At 39.8% G+C, this 22716-nt stretch overlaps 1 protein-coding gene across 1 annotated transcript; it reads right to left on the bottom strand.

Moving 5' to 3' along the window:
- Positions 1-84: 84 nt before the first annotated feature.
- Positions 85-22714, bottom strand: sema4ba (sema domain, immunoglobulin domain (Ig), transmembrane domain (TM) and short cytoplasmic domain, (semaphorin) 4Ba). Its single transcript, XM_068723485.1, has 14 exons — positions 22513-22714; positions 11064-11224; positions 10818-10880; positions 10234-10332; positions 9581-9692; positions 8786-8902; positions 8319-8476; positions 5602-5783; positions 5121-5271; positions 4558-4768; positions 4334-4449; positions 3758-3915; positions 3555-3646; positions 85-3386 (listed from the first exon to the last, which is right to left on the bottom strand). The coding sequence occupies exons 1-14, from the start codon at positions 22628-22630 to the stop codon at positions 2614-2616; spliced, it is 2511 nt and encodes an 836-aa protein (XP_068579586.1). The 5' UTR covers positions 22631-22714; the 3' UTR covers positions 85-2613.
- Between the last annotated feature and the right edge of the window lie 2 nt (positions 22715-22716).

The following is a 22716-nucleotide window of genomic DNA, read 5'->3' as shown; positions in this document are numbered from 1 at the left end:
GCAAATGAGTGTAAGTGATTCATCTGTATAAATAATAGGTAAATGTTTTACTTAATATAATAATGTGGACATTCAAATAAAAAAAAAGATCCATTAGATCTTTATTTGAAAAATTAAAATAAAGTGCTTTTTATATACAATACAAAAAAGAAAAAACAAACAGTAGTGATGTATGATACAAAAAAATACAATTCACAATATTTTTACATTGGCAGCTGAATTTACAAAACAATTTTACATAAAAAAAACTTGTTTTACTTACATGTTGACAACAGTCTGAGCAACTTGTACTGTCACAAATAAAAGGCCAGACTACAGTGGTTCATTAAGAGATAGCAGACGACGATACTTTCACTGTGGCATTAATAGTTTAGGCTTGTATTCAATAAAAGCATGTTCAGTACCTGCACATTTACTAAGTCACTGCCACTTTGTATTTGTTCTGCAATTTTATATTGTTCTGACGGCAGCCACTTCACCAAAAGCGGCCAATTGTTTGTTTTTTAATAACAGTCTAAGCATGAATCTATATAGTTGACCAGTCTTTGAGTAATTTTTTCAGTGCCATTTACAAGAAATGTAAAATAATACTTGTCAATAATTCAGTATTTTAAAATCAGCCAGTGGTAATTCATGTGCTACAGTTTTAGAATAAAATTGAGTCCCTGACTAAAGTTGAAGCCACTGTGATAAAAATGAAATAAAAAAACAACACCTCATGAGCACATACTGTACAAACTTGACAGTATTAAATCACATGTATTCAATGTTTTCACTCTTGTGTCTGAGCATGGCCAGTCCTGTCACACCTACAGTGTAGCATTTGACTCTACAGCACTACTACCTGGTTAGTTTATCTTTCCAAGAGGCACATCTCTTGATTATTGTTTCAGAAGGCATTATCCATTTTAGATTTGTTATCAAACCCATAACCTGCATTATACTAAGGCTTTTCAACATCATGTGCAAATCCTATGCATTCTAAGTCAAGCAGAATGCCTTCCTGCATTTTTGTGAAATTGTAATTTTGCTGGCCACATTAAAATACTAGAGCTCAACTCAAGTAAGACTTAAATAATATTGTATAAAAATGCTTTCAAGTTACTCCAACCTCTGACTCACAAATTTGTTGGAACATATGGTTTATAATTCATTATTTCTGAATAAGGTAAATGACTAATCAATATCATTAAAATGCACAATTATAATTTCATTACTGGATGAGAATAAAAATTATTGCTTTTATGGTTGCCTTTCAAACCATTTAAGCAAGCAGAGGCCATTTTCTTCCACTCATTAACACTCAATTAACATGTATATCAAAGTTGAGGCTACACATATGTGTTATTTAAATCAGATTATGAATAGGTGTAATATTTAAATATGTATTATTATTTCCCTTTGAGAATAGTGATAGTTATTTGTAAAATTAAAGAATATGAAAAATGCCTCTCTGTAAGATAAGAAGTTAGTGTAATGAGAGCTTGTGTGTGTGTGGGTGTGTGTTTGCAGTGCCGCTGATCCTAAAGTAATTACTAACGCCAACACCTTTGTCCTAACTCAGTCTCGAGGTGAGGTTGTCTTGGTGTTTACCCCACTTCACATTATTTGCTTTGCATAGACTGCCTATCTCATGAAGATCAGCATGATAATACCTGGAATGACATTTTTCCCTTCATCACATTTGGTGAAAGAAAACCCTGTTGAAAGTCAGGCTTCCACAGAGGAATATTTGTATCCACTAATAATACCAATACTTAAAAACATAGCATAACATGTCATTTATGACTATATAATATTCATGTTTTTGGTGTGCGGGGATTGAGGTGGTTAGAGTTTCTACAACATTTCCACTGAGGTGACTCCTTGTTTGTGTCCTCCTTATAAATATTTGTGTTTTTAAAAAATGTTTATCAACCTTTTCAGTCTGTTAGCACAACTCTTCTACTCGTAATTCTTTCTCTGTTGCTGTGTTATTTTGAAGCCTAAACAATGAGTATACTTGTGTGAATGCATACTGGCTATCTAAAAAATCTATGACAAGACTTTTTTTTTTTTCTTTCTCGCCTGCTGCTGTTTGTGTATATTCTGGTGTGAGTGTTTACCTTGCTACAGTACAGTACATAGTGCATAGCCTCAGCGAAGGGTAGGCTCTTACCAGATGACAGAATGCAAATAAAACAGTAAACACTATAAGTCGTTAGTGGGAACATGTTTGAATATCACTCTGCCTTTCAAAGCATTACCAGTAGATTATATGGACGGACTGAGCGGCAATGCTATGAAACTAAATCAGTGAATCTTAGTCGTGACACCACCTCTTCGCTTGTTACATTCCTGTGAGCCGTAGTGAAAGCATCAAAAGTCTGAAGGCAAACTGGAACTTCTTCAGTGTGCTTCAAATGCACTTGAATAAGAGGGAGTGAGAGGAAAATAAAATGAACATGGACCACAGGGACAGAACAAAAAGTGCAAATCTGTGTAATGAAATGTCTCTCCATGAAGAGTCGAATGATCCTCAGTTTTCCCTCTTATAGGGCTTTGTCTCTCTCAGCAAGTGCACTCTTTTTTTTCAGTTTAAAATGAGTCCCTCCACACAACATAAAGCCGGCCTCACACTATAGAGTCTTTAATCTCGGAGCCCAGTCTGACTCTTGGCCGTGGGCATGTGGGAGAAATCTCTACATGACTTTCTTTCAAGTTCAGAGGCCTCTTCTCTGACTCTAAGAAGCTCCTGCTGTTGTCGGGCGATGAGCACTCGTGCGGAGGAGTGCTGCAGATGTAGTTGTCGTTAAGGGTCTGGTAGCCCTTGTGATCTGACGCTGACGCTGTGACTGTGTTGCCGTTTAGCGGCAAGTTCTCAGCCGGTTTCCCCACTATCCTGGGCTTCTTCTGCTGAATGTTGGGGCACTCTCCCTCCTTGAGCATGGACTTCATGTCGTCGCGGTTCCTGTAGACCACAAATAGAGAGAAGACCACCAGGGAAAACGCCAGGAGGGAACACACCACAATCAGCTCGTTCCAGTACGTCTTAGTGTTGATCTGCGGCGAGCGGGCCTCTCCTGGCAGGATGATGAAATCCTCCTGGGAGACCTGTGGCGTACGTGAGCGGCCTCTCAGGGTGGTGCTCTCGTGCTTGGCCTCGCCCCTCACACAGTAGTTTGCCAGCAGCTGTCTGAAGCCTTCCTCCACTGACCAGCACTCGTAGGTTTCCTGCCTGTCAGCTTGAGCTACCACTACCAATCCCCCCTCTGGGCTGGGGTAATGGAAGTGACCTGCACTCTCACTGAACTCCCACCTCCTTTCTGCCAAATTAGAGCGCAGCTTGCAAGGGAGTACTTTGAACGTGTTGGCTGGGATAATGATCACCTGGCATGAAGACATTCCTGTGGAAAGGCAAAGCAGAGACATAGCTCGAGTCAGATACGGCATGAAATAAGCTCTACACCTTATCTAGTGTAGAATTCAAAATACCAAATGAACACATCTGTAATCAAGACTCAAAAAAACAGAGTGCTGCCGTGTAAATCTGACTATAAGAGGAGTTCACTTACGTGTAGGTGGAGGTTTAGCAAACCGTGGGCTTGGCACTGTCTTGTTGCAAATAGCTGATGTGTCAGCTTCATCTACATCCTGCTGCAAGGCACTGAAAGACACATATTTAATCAGAAACTATCTTATATTTACATTTCGATAGACATCTCAAAAGCTGTAGCTGTAAAACTGTTTGTAGATTATTGTGCAGAGGGATGCATACCTGCTTGGTGGAGCCTGTCTGACATCCACACACTGCCTCCCGTTCCAAGCACAGTAAGGATCCCTGGAGAGGATGCACTCCCCGCAACTCTGATAATTAGTGCAGTTAGCTACTGGGACCTCCGCCAGTTCAGAGAAAGAGGAAACATAAAGCTGACCCTGTGGACGAGAGATGACAAAGCAGGGGACCGGAAAGAAGTGCCCCAAATAATGGGTTACTTATTTCATCTAGAATCTTCTTCTGATCTAAATACAGCACATTTAGCTTTTCTTAATACCAGCTTAATAGGAATTTCTTTGCCCAAATTTAAAATCTGAGTGTCAAAGACAAGCCAGGATTCAAGAAGTGTCTCTATTCCAGCTGTTAAAACACCAGCTGTCTGCAGATCCCCTGAGAGAAAGTTGCATGTAATTAGCTCATTGAACATGAGGTCTGCTTTAGGCTGCCGCTCATCATGGTTCATGGAATTTGCAAACTGCCAATAAATGCATTTACTGAGTATGCTATTAGTTCACACCATGAGAAAGCTCTGCAAAACAAGCTGGGGTTGTTTTCTCTCTCGGCGCTCCACTATACCTTTTCAGTGTCCAGCTCAATGTGTTGCACTGGTTTGGAATCACGAAAGAGCACCATCTCCTCAATGATGTGCATCTTGTTGTTGACATTAATGGCTTTATGAAGTCTCCCATCATCTAGAAGACACAATATAACTTGAGATTAGATTAAACTCTTTGTAAATATTGAGAAATTACAGTAATCAATAACAGTGTATGTGTGATTGTGGGGGAGGAGTCTTTTACCTGTGCCAATGAAGATCACATTATACGCTTTTTTTGCTGCCTGGACTCGATGGACAGCGATCTGCGTGTAGCGAACATTACGTTTTAGCAGGAGAGGCTGGCTGCGGATCACGCTGTCCATCAGGAAGTGGTCTTTGACAAAATTCAGCACCTTGTCCGGCATATGCAGCGAGGAGGTGATGTCCTGTTCCCTGGCAGCATTTGTGATACACTGTGAAGGCAAAAATATTGAGTAATTTACAAACATTCAATCACGTTGTATAATGACACATACTGCAGCTGTACAGCACCTCAATGTTTCTTTTGCTTAGATTTATTAACTGTGATAAGCCTGCCAGGAAATTAAAAAAACAACAGTAATTTGATGTTTAGGAAGAGAGGTGTGGCATTAGGACAGCTCGACGGGTATCGGTTTGAGCCTTGATCATCAGTCAAAATCGAGGATGTGACTGGTGAGCAGACATGAACGTGTGAAACTCATTAAGATGACATGAAATACTGCTGAGTACTGACATGTATTTGTCTACAGGTTCTCCAGTAGAGGGCAGCAGGTATTTACTCACCACACCAGGCCGAGGCTCTGGGACCGGATGATTGTATGTGTACCACTGTTGAGTCTCTCTGTTGACCTCACGGTATCGCCCATTGAACGCCTTTTCCACCTGATCCATAGTGAAGGAACACACTGCAGAGCTTCCTGAAGCACCATTATACCTTAAAAGACACAAACAATACAGATTGCTCAGTTATTACATTCTGATCTTGTTTAATCTTTCAGACATTATAGAGGAGATGTTTTACACTGAAAACCTACAACTCTATATAGAGACTAACTGATTTTAGAAACACTGTGGCCATGTCTAACTGCCCAGGGAGTGAAGATGGACAGTGACAAGCAGCTGAATCTGATACAAAGCATCTCCTCTCTTCTCCTGCATTCGCACTTTGGTTTCGATCACACAATTTTTAAAGCCTACCTCAGACAAAGAGACACTACATTAGTTTGGTGATGTATTAATCAAAGCAGTGAAAGTCGGTCCTCACCACTGAGACGTGAAGACTCCATAAAACACAGTGTTCTTCCAGTCCTCGGGGCTGGGTGTCAGCACAAACATGTCTTGGATTATGTTGAAGGGGAAGCCATCATCAGGCAGAGAGCACAAGAGTTGAGCCTTCAGGAAGGTCGTCCATTTCTTCTGCAGAACCCTCTCCCCTCCCATGTCACCCTACAACAGAAATATTGAAGGTTTGGAGCTGTTTAACACGTGGCCAGTAGAGGGTGTAAGTATATAAGATTGACACCTGTCTGAGGAGATGGACAATGCCTCTGAAAAAACCAACATGGTTTGATACTCAAGTGTGATATGATGGGATGTGACAGGCTTGTAAAAGGCATGAAATAATAATGTGCACCATATGGTATGTGGCATACCTCACATACCATAACATTTAAATGTCCAAATATGTCCAAAGGTGAAGCTCTTTGAATTGACGTAATTGAAAAACATTAACCTTGTATTGTAAAATCCTAATGAGCTCAAGCAATTGTGCCCATAATAGAGATATACCCAGAGGCAGCAGACATCTAGGTCATGAAAACAATATACATCATCACAACTGGCTTAGATAAAAAACAAAACAAGATCACTCAGGGCTTTGAGGGGGGCAAATGCTTTTAAATGAAAAAGAAAAAGAGGCTTTTCTCCCTAGCAATCCTTCTTCACTGACACCACCGCTGTGATTCAGCGCCTTTGGCACTAGCCTTCAAAGTGATGTGTGGCACGGGACCTCGTTGACATGCTGACTAATTTGACTACACAGAGTGTCCGGATATCTGCGCAAATTGGAGAGCAACTACATCTTTGAACTTCAATGTGAAAATGTTTTACAGTATGTGATATATGACTGTAAAACAGAACATCATCCACAGAGAGTTGCGGGCCTCACAAAGATGGCGATATCCTTCACCTACAGAAAACCAAGAGCCTACTTCTACTAAAAGACCTGGCATTAAAGGGAGGGTGATGTCCTGCACCAACCATACTGTCTGTTTACATTCAGTTCATGGCAACAATTATTCCAGTTTTCTTGCAGTCTTAGATCTTACAAGATGAAAGTTGGCTGCTGGAAGAAATGAGTAGTATTAAAAATGTGCAGAGGACCAAAGAGAAATACTAAATGATCTAAACTACCTAAAACCCTTTAAACATGAAACTTCACTTTAGTATTACATTAATCAGAGGAAATGGCAGCGCTGGATCAGATAGGAAATGACACATGACCAATACTGAGCTTCTGAAGCAATTACTTATTGCAGTAACCCAGGCAGATAATGAGCAACATACAGTATATTCTCTAGTCCTCCTGGCTGAACCTAGTTTTATAATTTAATGCCACTCTGTGCTTAAACTGACTGCTGAATAATTGAAGCAAATGCATCCCATTTATTAATCCCTTGTAAAAGCATCCCTTGTTCAAAGGGTCGTTCACAAAGCATGAACATGGCAGGCAGTAATGGCTTCTTTCTGGGAAAACCAGCAAATGACAACATGCTTTACTTTGTTTGTTTCAAGCAAAACATGTTTTATAATTCCATAGTTAGCCTCTATGAAGTGGAACCTTTGCACTAAACACCTGAATAAACAACAAAGAGAAGAAGTGCTGCCGACATAATACGTCAAATAAGGACCTAGGGAGATAGGGCTCGGATCTAAAGTAACAATTTATTTGAACAGGAATCACTTTATGGTACTTAAAGGAACAAACACCAGCCATCTTCAGAGCTAATGTGTCCCAAAAAGTGACACATTATTACTAATTTCCTGTTGGGTAATCTGTACTAGGATACTTTATATTGAACACATTTTAACCATATGTGAGAAACCGTATCATCAACATGAACCATGAGTCAATATTTATATAACTCTGTTAACAGTTTTTTTTTATTGGATGTATGGAAAAACGATAATTGCAAATATAACCCTGTAGGCAGAGTCTGACTGACACAGCTTTCTATAAAAAATTAAGATAAAAAAATCCTCGCTCTCCATGTAAATTTCTAAATATCTAAAAAATAATGAAAAAACACATTTTAGATAGTGTCACAGAACAAGTTTAAAATAAAAACAAATGTCCATACACCAACATTTCTCTGACGTTAACGTCAAACTGTCAGCTACTATTTTTCATTCTCCTTGGACTGTGGTAAACATGATTACTTTCACAGAGACAAGCAGCAGTCTGATCTGGAGAACTGGTTTGTGGTATTAATGATGTTTACAGAACTGAAAAGACCCGAAAAGATATCAAATGCTCTGTGAGGTCTGCATTTCAGTTCAAAAGCCCTGCGTTTAAGTATTTCAGCAGGTGATAATCCAATTCTGCGCATGGATGTGGTGCTACAGTGTGCTACATTTTGACTCCTGTTTGAACAGAAATATTTGGTGAAACACGATAAGAATTGAGGGAGGAGAGCATGGAAACAAATAATCAAAGAGAGGGAAACATGCACAAGGAATGTTTTTGTAACAGGAGATCCTGCCCATAAAGACTATATATCCATCATATTTAGGCTGTGAGAAGCTTTCAGAAGACTACATATTTGCCTGTATAGGAACACAAAAATATATAATACACAAATACACAAACAAACCCCCTCCCTGGTCTGATAGATCCCAGTGATGTGAGGGGGTCTCAGGATATTTTGCTAAAGGGGAAAAAGGCCCCTTTACGTGGACCATCTGCCTCCAAGCATCACTCACCTTACACACGCGAGCAATGCGTGACACAATGGTGTTGTCAAAGAAATCAAACTCCTTTCCCGCTTCACTGAAGAAGAAGTAAATCTTATCGTCATCGCCCACAAGGTTGCCCTTGGGCAGGCTCTCCTGTATGTAGGCAGAGCCAACAAAGGCTGGGTCTGAAAGAAAGACGACGTGAAAAATACTTTCAAATATATGAAATTCAGGCATCCAGGGACAGATGTCCCTATTCCCTCTGACATCAACACACTAAATAGAAAATTCAATTGAAACAGGGACTCTTGACAGATTGTAGTTAAAGATCTTTTATCTATATCATTTCAAATGGTGTTAAACTCTATTCTCATACAGCATATCTGGCACAAACAGCTTTGGACAGTCATAAATCTTATATAATATGATATCAAATAATACTTAATACATGAAGATTTAATGAAACACATTGCATTCCAGCCAAAGCACTGTACCTTGAAGCCAGTTGAGTGAGTTTTCTGTTTTTAGAGCAGTTCCTTGGCTTAGACTCTTGTAAATGATGGGTTCGTTTCCTTGGAAATTACTGACTGTACCGGCATACAGCTCTCCATCTGCAACACAATGAAGAAGACCAGCATAATCACAGTGTTTACCACGAGGGTATAGGCTTCTGCGTCATACACAGTAATGAAATCCAGAGATTATGCCCCAAGTCGTCTCCATATCAACCACCTGTATCTAGTTACATTACAGGTTCCAACAGTGGCTTCTTCTTTTAGAGTCAAGATGAAATGAAAAAGTTTCATTTTCAACCCTTTTAGATCACATATATCACATTGTGCAATTATTCATCAATACATGCAAAAACAATTTACAAAAAATGTTTTTATTTCTTCTTATTTTATGTCAAAATCCAAAATCTTTTCTTCGTCTAAAACAAAAGAGGGAGTGTGCTCACATAAGCTAGTGCCGAACAATTTCACCCACAAATATCATGATGTCATCCATCAATCAAACAATCTGCAACTTTTTGCCACGACGGAGGTTTGTGTGGAGCCAACAGTCCTCTGTAGCTCCATATCACGCTACATTCTAAGCCCGTCCACTTTTAAGCAGACCAATCAGATGTGAGGGATTTGATTTATATCCCTCTTTTAACTGAACACCACTCAAATGTTCTGTTTCACTGGGGAATACGTCACAGTACGGACACTAAAGACGCTCTAACTTCTGCTTCACTGGGACTTTAAACAAAGCTTGATTTTATCAACAGCCCTTCTGGTACCTACCAGCCATGATAGCAGTGGACTTGTATTCAGGGTTAAAGGGGCAGCGGCTTCGTCCATCTTCTGTTACAATCTCACCAGCATCACTCTTGACAAGGGAAAAGTCTGCAGTGTTCTGGAGAGCACAAACACACACATTGCATGTCACACTTAGTCAAAAAACGAGAGCTGTAACCTGCTCTGACAGTGACCGCTGTGCGTCTGTCCCACAGTGAAAAGGTGGTCAGTCAGTCTTCGGGTAAAGTTGAAGCACAGGTCATCCCTCTATGTTTGTAGATCGTTTTTAAAAGGCTTTAATATATTTTCAGAAAGAAGTTCACAAACTGGGTCGATCCTTATATAATCTGCTTACATGCATTAAATATTTGGATCCGTCGACATAGGAGATAATAAAATAATGTACACAGAGTATATTGTGTCTAGCTGGGCATGGGCCTCAGCCAGACTGCTAAGTGAGCTGAGAGGCAGGAAGCAGCATGCACTAGATATTAGATGCTCTTCCTCTAGAACTTAATAAATAAACACCACATATAAAGTCATGCACCAGGCGAACTTCTTTAAAAAACAAAACAAGGAATTTTAGATCCTAAACACATACACAGGTTGCACAATGCAGGTCACTGCAACAGATGTGACTGGTTCATATAAACACTTACTATGTAAGCACAGGTGGGGCTGAAGGCGTATGTTCCACACACATACAGATGAGTGCTGTTCAAAGGGAGTAAAATCTTGATGTAGTTGAAGCAATCCGTCTGCATTCAAAACACAGAAAACAAATTGTCAAACTGAAGTGTTTGTACAATAACTTGTATTGTTAAAATCCACTTTCCACTCCGACCTTTGTCCCATTTTTTTCATCTGACAATTCTTAGATCATTTTTGATATTAAAAACATTCCTTCTCCTACTAATGTGCTCCCCCCTCACAAATATGTAATCATAAATCCACAAGGTTCTGGGTCTGTATGTTTGCATATGGAAGTGGTAGTGGAGTAAGGTGACAAAAGAGAGAATGTAATGGGAAAAGTTTGTTTGAAAGGAAGGGAAAAAATCCTTCATTGTAGAATGGAAAGTTACAACTTGACAGGAAATTTCCAGGGTTTTGCCCTGGGTCTTTCTCCAAAGTGCCCTGCAACAATGGTCAACTTCACCAGTGAGGTAAACCTGCAGTCATGTAAATGCAGTTTGGGTTATTCGACTTAAGCTAATTGAGCTTTTACGTAAACAGTTCAACTTGCCTGCAGGTCTTTGCCTTTGAAACTGCACTCGTCTCTCTTCCTCTCTGGAGTTTTCCACGTGAGCTGCAGAAGAGAAACACCGTCAGACTCATACTGGAGGTATAATACAGTGTGGTGGGTTATATCCACATTGGACTACTGGGACCTCATCATATCCATATTGTACCTCTGGGATCCCATAACTACATTCATATTGACACAATATACTGTATATATTACAGAGGTTTACAGGCGCTTGGCTCTTACATTTCTTTGTTGCTTGACGGCACTGATGTCAGCGAGGTTGAGAGCAAAGAGGATCTCCCGAGCGCCAACGTACAGTGTGTTGTCTTCTTTACTGAGTAGGAGAGAGGTGAAGTTGAAGACTCCACCGACTGAGAAACTTCTGGTTGTCCTCTCCTTTGCATCTGGACAGAAACAGACAGAGGAGAAAACATATGGTGTAATTCATGGATGAGCCATTAGAAGCTACTGAGGATGGAAAATGCAAAAAAGGCACTTGAATATGCAAATTAAGGCATTTTGATGGTTTGAGTGTGGCCATAAAATTTGATGAACACCACCGACTTTAGATATTCTGTTTTAATTAGACACACTAGCCAAATGTGTCACCCCTGACAATCCTGACAGAGTCGCCTTGTTTCCCATGACTACACAGCCAGGAAACGTTTTCTGTGTTAATGTTGACGAAATAGTTTGACAAGAATTTAGATTTCATAAAATACAAAATACACCTATGAATCGTCTTCATATTTAGAAAACATTTTAAGCATTTCTCCTAGCATTTCTTCCTTTATCAGACAGTGCGCAGTAGAGCTGACAGGAGATGAGGTGGATGTCATGCAACGAAGGTCCAGGTCAGACTCAAATTGGGGATTTCCAACTACATATTTAGCATCTCAGACCTCTAGGCCACCAGGTTGCTCCAGAAAAACATTTTTTGCTGGATATCAAAGTCGTTTCACTCTGTTTCACTTCTAACACTGTTACTAGACTTTGACTTTGTAGTGCTACAGACCTACTACTATTTATCTACTATCTACAGCACAGCAAAGGGTCTGAGCCTCATGCAGTATTCAATACACCAAGCAAAAAAAAAGGAAAACTGACGTATGATAAATGACTACTGATGAAAAGAAATCAACGTGCCTGTGTTTCTGTGTGCAACTGCAACTTCTAAATCCTGTCAGCTCCTCATCAGGGAGAGAATATGTCTCATATTTCGCCTACAGTAAGTAAATGATTTGCTCCAACCACATTAACACCCCCGACTAAAGCCAAGGGTTAAATCATCAACCCTCCTAATCACTGCTTTAAAGGCCCATTTGTATCTCAGATTTGCAGCAGCCTGGAGGCTTTCACTGCTGGCCCAGCTTGAACAACTTGCCTTAATTGTATGCCAGCATAAACAGAAGCAGGGAGCTGTTGGAAACTTGAAGTGTACTGAAGCTCTGATACAGGACTTTTAAAAATAACAGACCAAAGCACTCACATTTTTTCTATTGAAGAAGGTCCTCTAATATTTCATGTTTGCAGAGGAATGTTGTTTTCTGTGCGATATACATATATAAATGACTGCTCTATAGGGGACTGTACAAAGATGGATGGGGTGGGGAGTGAGGCTAACTTTAAAAAAGTTAGTCATATTTTCTTTAGACCCTCCTCTTGGCTCAGAAAAAAACAGCAAATTATATCTTCCAAAAACTCAAACTAATGTGATGAATTGGTTCAAATTATTTCATGATTAATCACCAAAAGAGACAAATCACAGAATTTAAGATGGTGTAACCCAATGTAACCGAAAAACAATCAGACCTTTTTTCAGAAAAAAATAATAACTTAAAAGTCATAGTCACACTTCCAATCTGCAATGCAAAAAAAAGATAACGCATTATTATAAGAAGTGAAAGTCAGTTTACTATTGTCAGTAGTATTTTCACTTTCCAGAATCACAGGCCTGGCAAATTCATAGTGGATTACAACCAGAGATGCTGGTGGTAATAATTACAATTATAGCACTTCCTGGCATAAAACTAATCCAGTCCAGAGAGGGTAAGGTGTCATTAGGTTGTATAATAAGCACACTACGTGGTCTGTTCCCTGCAGTACGTGTGACCTGATATAACCTCACCTCAGAGGTACAGGAGGTTGAGACTTCCTCTCCCTCGGGAAAACATTGTGTTAATAGCAGTCCATTGCTTTGGCAACAGCCATATTGTAGTTAAATCTGTCAGTAAAACCACAAGGTGGCTCTGGTGATGTACTGTACTGTACATGGACGCATTGGGACAATTCTCTCTCCTTTTCACTGTCATCGCAGGATAAATGGAGTGCCGTTTCGTCCCCCTCCCCACCGAGTCTTGATAAGTTTAACAGTGATTTACAAAGAGAGCGAGACAAAAGGCCAAAGCCTGAACCAAAACAAAAGCTTTGAGGGATTTCAACAGAGGTGGATATCTACACAATTATTCTCTGGAGTCAGATCACCACTGTCATACTTAACGACTACAGCCGACTAAGAAAAACAATAGAGCCCCTAATTGAGTACCATTAAGGAGATCCAGGAGGGTTTGCAACCACACAAAGCTTTCCATTCACAATTTCAGAAAAACATAAATCATCTTCAGTATAGACCTATTGGTTTACAATGCTTTACTCCTCTGAGGGGAAGGTAATTGATAAATGGTATATTTTAGCATCATCTTTGCCCGTGTTCTCTTTAAAAAGGTATGCTTTAAGAATCAACAGGTCGGTCTTCAAGTGACAGCATCAAATTGCAGCAATTGCAGCAATAAAGCTGCTCTCATCAATATTTTACTGCCTCATATTATCGTCATGAAGGGAGAGGCCTTTATTGGTCTCACCTTTCACATGTTTGAGACACCACGTAGGTTTCAAACACGCTAACTGGCTTCTTCAACTTTAACAATATTTACTTATAACATGCAGTAACTTAAACGTGATTTGAGGTCTTGACTGCATTAATACAGCATATTATTTTGACATGGAACGTACCAATAAGAGAGATGATCTATTCATCAATGAAGTCAGTTATCAAGCAAATATGTCCAACATGCACTGGTCCCAGCTTCTGAAATGTGAGGATTTGCTGATTTTCTCTATTTATATTATAATGAATCAAAACGTTTGGGCTTTAGGACCCCCCCACACCATAAAGCAATTGGAGGACATTACCTTCAACTTAAAAAAATGAAATCAACTATTTTCACTATTTTCTGCCATAATATACATATATTTAGAGTCACAAACTACCTCAGGGGTTGTAACAAGGTGGATTTCTGTTGCAGCTTTATGAATTGTCCAATGGCTGACTTTTATATGTTCTGGACATGAGCGGTAAAGCAGCAACACAGTCCTGAGACCACAAATTCCAGACAGAATAACTGCTCGAGGTCGAACACTGTTCAGACTGTTAACACTAAAACAATATCAATATCACAAGCTAATGATTGTTCGCTTCTTGAACTTATCCTACTTTCCCCTCCACATACACCACAGTCTCTTAAAGAATCTCCTCCATTGTTGTTTGACTGTCTGAGGTTTATTCCTGAGGGGCCATTTCATGACAATGCAGCCCCAGAAATGTTGTGGTGTATCAGAAAGAGGGGAAACAGACAGGATGGTTCAGAGGAAGCACTTAAGAGTGGAAGAGCAGCTTTTATCTACTGCAGCCACAGAGACAGGGTGCCAGAAAGGGCAGCCAAGTCACCTTCATGTCAACTACTGAAGAGGTACAAGGTACAGTAACGCTACACTGTAGTTCATCTTCACTCTGTTAGACCTCTTGTCCATCTTGCTTTTACTAACTATAGATGTTCACCAATTCAGGATGCCACATGAGCCTTTTCACAGTGACAATACAGGATACAAGTTCTGTGAATGTCAAAACGACGACTACTTTTTAAACTTCTGCTTGAGTTATTTACAATTAAAGGGACCTTTTGAGTCATTTTTAAAGGGTCAGTCCACACAAAAAGACAGATGGACAGGTGAAAAAATAAAGAAAAAAATGTATTTCCTTTTCTCCATGTTACATCTGACACAAGTACCAGTGCATAACTGCATAACTTTTTTACATTTTTTTAGAGAGAGATAGAGAAGGATCAAGAGATAGAGAAAGAGCATATTAATTGAGTGTGTGCTCTTGGAAGTGGAAAGTCTTCAAGTGATTATTGAAGTGATTATATTCTGCTGACTGAATCAAGTTCAGTAAGATGGTTAGATGCAGGACTAGAGGGGTCACTGAATGCTTTGATGAGTATGAAAATGATTTCAAACCTTTGCTATGAGCTCCACAGTCACCTGATCTCAACTGAACATGTACAGTGTGGTAGATTTTGGACTGAAGTTTTAAGATGGCACTCTCCACCACCATCATCAAATTACAAAATTCGGGAGCATCTTTAAAAGAAAGTTATTCATCTTTCTAGTAGAGCTACAGATACTTGGGGAATCAATGCAGAGGCACAATGATGCTGTTGATGGCCCAACATCTTACTGAGATACTTTTTCCTTTAACTGATCACCCATATTTTCACTTACACCGACTAGTGAGTGATTTTTATTCGTTGGTGCATTTCAAAATTACAATTGAAAAACTCAACAGTAGTCAGGAACAAAGGCTCTTTATTGGACAATCAGACTTCTCTTTCAACATTTTTCACCGGAAGAATTTTCCACAAAAGAAGAAGTCACAGTGGTCTTTGAATTGTCCTGGGACATTGTTTCAAGAAAGACATATTATTGTTGAGTTTTTCAATTGTAACTTTTTCAATTCTTTGAACACCCCCTCAATTGTTGTTTGGGAGGTGATATAACTTTCCAGTTATCTACAGGGCTATGTTTTGTTTTATAATCTATTGCCTATAGTCTACATATATTTGTCTGTCTATGTTTCTATAGTCTTGTAGTTTGGATGAACACATCTAGTAACTAATGCAACATTTTCACATGTCTCACTTAATGTAACTTAAGAACAGACAAGAAACAACTCAACTCCTCTCCACTCTGCTGTCTCTGCTTGACTGATGGAAACACGGGTCACAGGTTCAGCAGGTATGTGACCCTCTGTTCACACTTTACAAGCTGGAGGACTTTACACCTCACTGTTTAACCGTTACTAGACCTCTGATCCAGAGAGAGCAGCTTTGTTTGGTTCAGAGCACTTCTTTGACCCTCTATTGAAGTGCATAAACTGCACACTCCGTAGTTCAACCTCTGGCAGATGGAAGCAATGTGAGATCATTGCCATTATTATGTAATTAAAAGTAATTTCTGCAAATGACACTGCTAAATGGATTGAAACACTCGCCTAGACTGGCTTGCTAATCTATTTAGGGGAGAAATTAATTATATTGGGCTTAAAGGAATCCTTCTACATTTTCACAGCTGATTTCCTGATGGGTCTGTGTCCAAAAAAAGTAGAAGGATTATTAAAAGCTTGGAACATCCTCTCTAGAGGGGAACTGTGGAGTAATTTGTCCTTTGGTGACAGAGATCTAAGTGCTTTCTATTGTAGGGCAACTATAACGGGCTGATTCAATCAGTGCCCTGCCTTATGAGGGAGCTGCCTTTATCGGCTCTTACAGCTGTATGCTCAGAAGATCAGACGACTGCATACCTCATTTAAAGCACCCGTTCTTGTTTACTTTCTGTAAGACTACAATAAAATACAGTGACAATATACTGTGTATGAGTGGCAAATGACTCTGCAACAAACTGTACTCTGGATACAAATCTGTTCATTAGTAAACTTATCCTTGCAAACGAGACACACTGAGCCACAACAATGATCGTCAACATTAAAAATCTGAAACAACTCATGACTTTAAGCCAAGAATGTCTTAGTAGTTTGTAATTTCATATAGGTTAGTGTTGGTTGTAGTTCACAAGTAGATCACCCGTAAACAATGACCGCCTCTCTATATTGAGATCAAGCGCATGCAATACACTCATGATGGATCATCTTTAAGAGACGTCAGATGCCCCATTTACAGTCTTCTGATAACATGACCTACATTCTGATCTCTATAGGAATATATGAAGAATGCTGGCAAGCAAGAAAAGAAGCTGATGCAAAAACTGCTCCGTAACAAGATGAAGCATTTCTTATTTTTTTCATAAAACCAATAAACCTAAGAGATGACGGACGCCTTGCAATTTATCTAACTTTAATCAGAAGCAGTTTAATAGAAAGGAATCATCTGTACACACATTGAAATATCAATTTCTCATGTAGAAAATATATTTTAGACAGGTTTCCTTATTCATCTTATAGATACAAAGTACCAAGTGACAACAACAGAGAAGGTCAGACAAAATATATTCCTGATGTCAAAGGTGTTACAAAGGGAGTGAAGATTGGGACATGGGACTGGGACATCTCAACATTATAATAAGCTTGTGAAAATAAAGACACACGACAGAAATTATACTTTAGAGACGTTGGGAAGAACTGCTCGGGCAAAGCAAAGAGACACCAGGGCCAAATGTATTTTTCTTTGTCTTCATGTGTCCACTGTACTTGGAATTTGCTTGAGACAGAACAGATGAACCCCTCATCGTAAATCCAATTGCTTTGAGAAAAAGTGATTGTTACCCTTTGCTGAGAAGGAAGCAATGGCCGCTGCGACAGGAAGCCTCAGTGCCAACAGGAGTCCCACTGGGTCAGTGCCAGAACTCCCACTACTGTTGCATTGTCTGGTGACATCAAGACAGAAAACAGGCCACAGTGGAGTGCTAACTAAATTATCCCCAAGTAATTTTAAACTAGCTATTAAGAGCTGCTGCTGAATGGGTAATTGTGTGGGAGAGTAGCCCTGGGAAGCTGAAGGACAGAGACTGAAGCATCTGGAAGGCATTAAGACAACAGGCCAAGAGGGTCAATTCACCAGGAGATTCATTAGGCAAGCTGTGAGCCTGCTGTTTGTATTGGTAACTTGTAGGACTGCAGCTTGTTAGCAGGATTCTGTCTCTGCTGCACCATGCTGATGCTGAGATTGGTTGCAATTTTGAACACAGCTTCAGGAGACAGAGACTGGAAAGTCATATTGTAAATGCTGCACATACTGTAAATGCCTATAAAATCCTCCAGTGTAGAGATAAAGCATATGTGCATTACATACCCACACAGCAGTGTCATCAGCAGTAATGAGGAGATTGAAACTTCATAATGTGTTAACATTTAAATAAAACACCTTCCTCCAAATCTATTAAACCTGTACTTTGTAAAAGAGCCTGCACCTCAGCTCTAAAGAATTATTTTCCCATGAAAATCTGTTGGTCAGGGAGCAACAAAAGCTGACCCCGGATTAACCACAATAATGTAAACCAGCTGCTGGTCTATCAGGAACTCACCATGACCCCCTACTCCGAACAAGACTGGAGCATCAAGAACAAAGAGACTGTGCATGAGGTCATGACATGTTTCTAACTGTACCGCTGCCCTCTGACCTGACTCCACGCTGTGTGTTTACATTAGGAGCAGACACACAGTGTCCTCACAACACCTTGAAAATGAACATACAATGAGAGTGCTTTCACAGGGTCTGCTGAGTTTGATTTATATCCGGCTCCCTGGTGGATTAGACAAGGTGGGTGTCATAAACATCTGCAATATCAGGATCAATGATATGTCATTTTATGATGGATTGAAAACAATCACTGAGATGGAGGCTGGTCCGTCACACAAACAGTGCATTACTGAGTATTACATATGAAAGCATCATAAAAGCACCATCTGTTGTACTTACTGCTGTATGTTTAAATACTAATAAATCACCTAACATTACTCTGATGCAGGTTGAATCTATAAAACAGGATGATAATAACCAAGAAAAGTGAATGTAGTTTCTTGTTCATTTCAATGTAATCTACATAACAGTCAAGTACCAAAATGGTTGGTTGATTAATTGACTAGTAAATTTTAAAAAAATATGTTTGCTGTTGTTTTCTTTTTTTTTTAACATTACAATTTACATTCCTTGTATGTTCAACATACCATGGCAATAAACGGTTCTGATTCTGATTTTAAAAAGTTGGTTTTAGCTGTTTTCCAGTAAGCAAATTGTCAGTGCTGCACCTACCAATATTTTCAATCAACCAGTTATTGTCTTTATTGAATAATTGTTTGGTCTACCAAATAAAAACTCACAACTTTCAAGAGCCCAAGTTGTCAGTGATCTAAAACCCAAAGATATTACATTTAGTATCATATATAACACATGAAAGAAGCAAATGTTAAAGCTGGAGATTTGTTTTTTGGAGACATTTTTGCTGTTGTTATAACATCACTTTGTGTTAAATCTTGATGAGCCCTGCTGCAAAGTGATCTCCTCCCTAGTCTGCATTTTGACGCTTGGTCAGAAGCCTTTTGCGTAGTGTCACAACGCACACAGTTTTGCACGCAGTTTATGTGAAATGATCGGGGTTAGGTTCAGGCAACAAAACTACTGGGTTAGGCTTTGAAAAAAAGTCATGTTTTGGCTTAAAATAAGTAGGTTTGTAACGCAATATTAGCTACGGACGTGACATCGATTGACATCACATAACACCATCTGTAAATATTACTCAACTTTTGGGTCACGCAGGACCAGAATGCTGGTACACTGACTAAAGGTCCTGTGTTTGTTTGACTCCATCTTAATACTACGTCCACTACTTTGAGCATCAAATAATGACGCAGATGGGTTTACATCGCAGTTAGTTTAAAGCCTGGTGTGTCTCATACAGACGATGAAGTGTGCCTTGTGCGTCAGTATCAAGACGCCAAGGGCCACTGTCCAAGCATCAGTATTTGAGTTAGACCAGGCTGCCTGGTCACTGTTTTTTCCATTTTCCATTAAACTACAATATTATTCAGTTAATCAAAACAATGACACTATGAACTAAGTCAAAGCAAAAACAATCCTCGTAACAGTTACTATACTAGACTATTACTATATATATATATATATATATATATATATATATATATATATATATATATATATATATATATACACACATACTGTATTAGATCACTTAAATCTTGTTTAGTGGAAAGTCAGAGTGTTTAAGCATTTATGCCAATAACAACTGCTGTTCAGCTCTGTGGCACTGACACAGTATTGAAAAGCTGTTATCTCACTTGACACTGTTGTCATTTTGAATTACTTGAAAGTGGTTGATTCGATTGGTCTATAGACAAGACAACTTTTGAATAATTAAAAATGCTTTAGTCCAAGTGTGGCTGTGGGCATGGCCCGTACATAAAATTAAAGTACAACTGCCCATACACATGATGTCTAACAGAAGGCTGAACAGATCAACAGGCAAAGACAGGCAACATAAACAGCTTATAGGTGTGCCTTTAAATAGTGTTCCAACCCACTAAGCCATTCATGGTCTGCACTAAAGCCTGGAACAAAAGCAGAGAGAAAAGCAGATGTAGGCTCTACTCCTTGAACCCATGATCCGTTCTGATAGGCGCATAATGAGAACCAGAAAAGCGTTCACACCATAACACATACAAATCCCCATTCATTATTCATGGTAGATTACCCTCTTCATTAAGGCAGAGGCGGGGACCAGGGGACAGAGGGAGCAAGAGAGTATTGGAGGGGATACGAAAGTGTTACAGGATGAGAAGAAGCCAAGCAGCTCCAGCCCGCTTACACTACTGAGGTTAAGGCATGCAAACTGTCAAGCTAACTGGCATCCAGATAGGACAGAGAGGACCAGAAACTATGACGAGACCAGGCAGTTTCTGCTGTATAAAGTTCAGGTCCCGGAGGCCCGCAGCTCAGCATTCTGCTTTGATACTGTAAACACAATGTGACAAAGCCTTTCTGCACGAGGCTGGAAAATGTCAGTGTAGCAGAACCGACATTAAAACAGCAAGACAACTTCAACCACCAGGCCCAGCTGACCTTCATCAGCAGGACGAAGCTTGTTCTATGTTTTACATCACAATTGAAAACCTTAAAAACTGGTATTTTAAACATCAAGCTAAAAATCTAAGAGATCAGAGTTTTTAGATATCCTTTGTCGGAATTACTGCACAAGTCAGCTTGTAGATCTAAAGTAACTGAGCTCTTAACCATGTCAAGATAGGACAGAAGGACCTGATACAATCACTCCCTGGAAATAGGTAGGGTTGTTCTGGTCAATAAGTCTGGTTAGCTCCTTCCTTGCTTAGCCTCATACTGAATCCATAGCACATCTATACAGTCTAGTCTTCTGGACTTCTGACATGGAGTTTAACAACAGCTGCACGCCCCCTAAAAGCAAATCTTTCCATCAGAACAGGGAGAAGTGTGAACGTGAAGCTTCTTTTCAGTGAGTGACTGATGGTGTGTTGTTGTGAAACGCTCCGCCGGGGCCAGAGCTGTGGGCTTTGTTGAGGGTGGCAGGTGAGAGAGATTACCTGTTGGTATAGAGGTCCTACATGAGGGAAGGCACAGGCTCAGGCAGGCAAGATGGATAACCTATTTGAAAGCTTGCCTGGCTCAAAATCAGCCCAATACTGGAAAAGTTAACCATGTCTATAATAGATTAGTAAGAGATATCTGTCAACACAATCCTGACAATAAGACTCTTATGCTGCATGAATGTGAGTCACTAACCGCAGTTCAATTATTGAAAGCATGCATTGATCTCATAATCCATCATTTTGTTAACTTTTCTATCGAGATCCTAAAGCACAATACACGTATAAAATCCAGCTTGTCATCTCAAGTGCAGTGGTAGATCATTTGAATAATGACATCAGTGATGATAAAATCACTACTTGGCACTAGTGGCCATGGCACCATCTACCAAGAGAGCACATCCAATCATACTGCGCAGAAACCCAGCACAAAGGACTAGTTTAACAATATCCCCAACATATTTTAAGGGTGAAACATAACAATCATATTTGTTATGTTTGTAAGATTGCTGGTGTCCTGCGAGCAAACCACAGCAATACACATTATATAAGAGCAATAACTCCCAGTGCTTGTGAGACTATGTCAGACTGCCCTCAGTAAGTCGCAGCACAATAGGCCTGTTCATTTTGTAATTATGTCTGACCTGCAGGTACGCAACAGAGCCACCCGGATGGAGCTGCCATTCACAGTGCGGATTTACATGGATTTTAAATCATTATGGTGTAGACAAACACCATTCCCCCCCTCTAAATCCTTTTAGCTCTTACAATGGACACATATGAAGTGTATTGATTAATTTTACTGACCAGAGTTAATGAACAGGGACACCACTGGGAATTACATAATCAGTGCTGCAGGCAGGATGTGAGAGTAAGAAAATGTAGGTTTACTTTGTTACATACTAGAACTAGTAAACAGTAAATAGTTTAGAAAACAGCTGCTGTTTCTGTTGGAGTTATATACAAGTTCCCAGATGTGATTCGTAGAAACTTCACTACACGGACCGAGGCAAAGCAAGTTTGCAAAGTGCTGCTGTTCGTGCAAAATGTTCTCACGAAGCCCCAACTGAAGTCCCAGGCACCCCCAAGGCAAGTCATCCTTTCTCCACTGATAAATAACAGCCCAATGAGATTGAGAGATGTATAGGCCTACATATGGTGCCAGAAAAGCTTGGGACTAAATAGTGAGAGAAACATCCCATACATTAGTAGTACGTTAAAGCAATGTCTTGGTAATTCTATAGTCAAGAAGTTAATAAAACTTACTGTAGGAGAAGGTGAGGCGTGGAGTGACATCGCTTTCCGTGACAGCTGTATGAAAGCAACCGACAAGGAAGACAGTGTAGGCTGGGAGACAGAGCCAAGCCATACTCATTGTCCACATGCCTCCTCAGGACCGCCAGCCAACTCGCAGTATTTGCCTTTTAGGTTTTTGGGGAATTCATGAAGAGCGTCTTTTTAAAGCCGTGT

Source organism: Cebidichthys violaceus, unplaced genomic scaffold (genome assembly GCF_023349555.1).
Source record: "Cebidichthys violaceus isolate CVI_PGR_0920_01 unplaced genomic scaffold, fCebVio1.0.p SCAF_3, whole genome shotgun sequence".
NCBI lineage: Eukaryota > Metazoa > Chordata > Actinopteri > Perciformes > Stichaeidae > Cebidichthys > Cebidichthys violaceus.
This window is presented reverse-complemented; position numbering and strand designations above follow the sequence as displayed.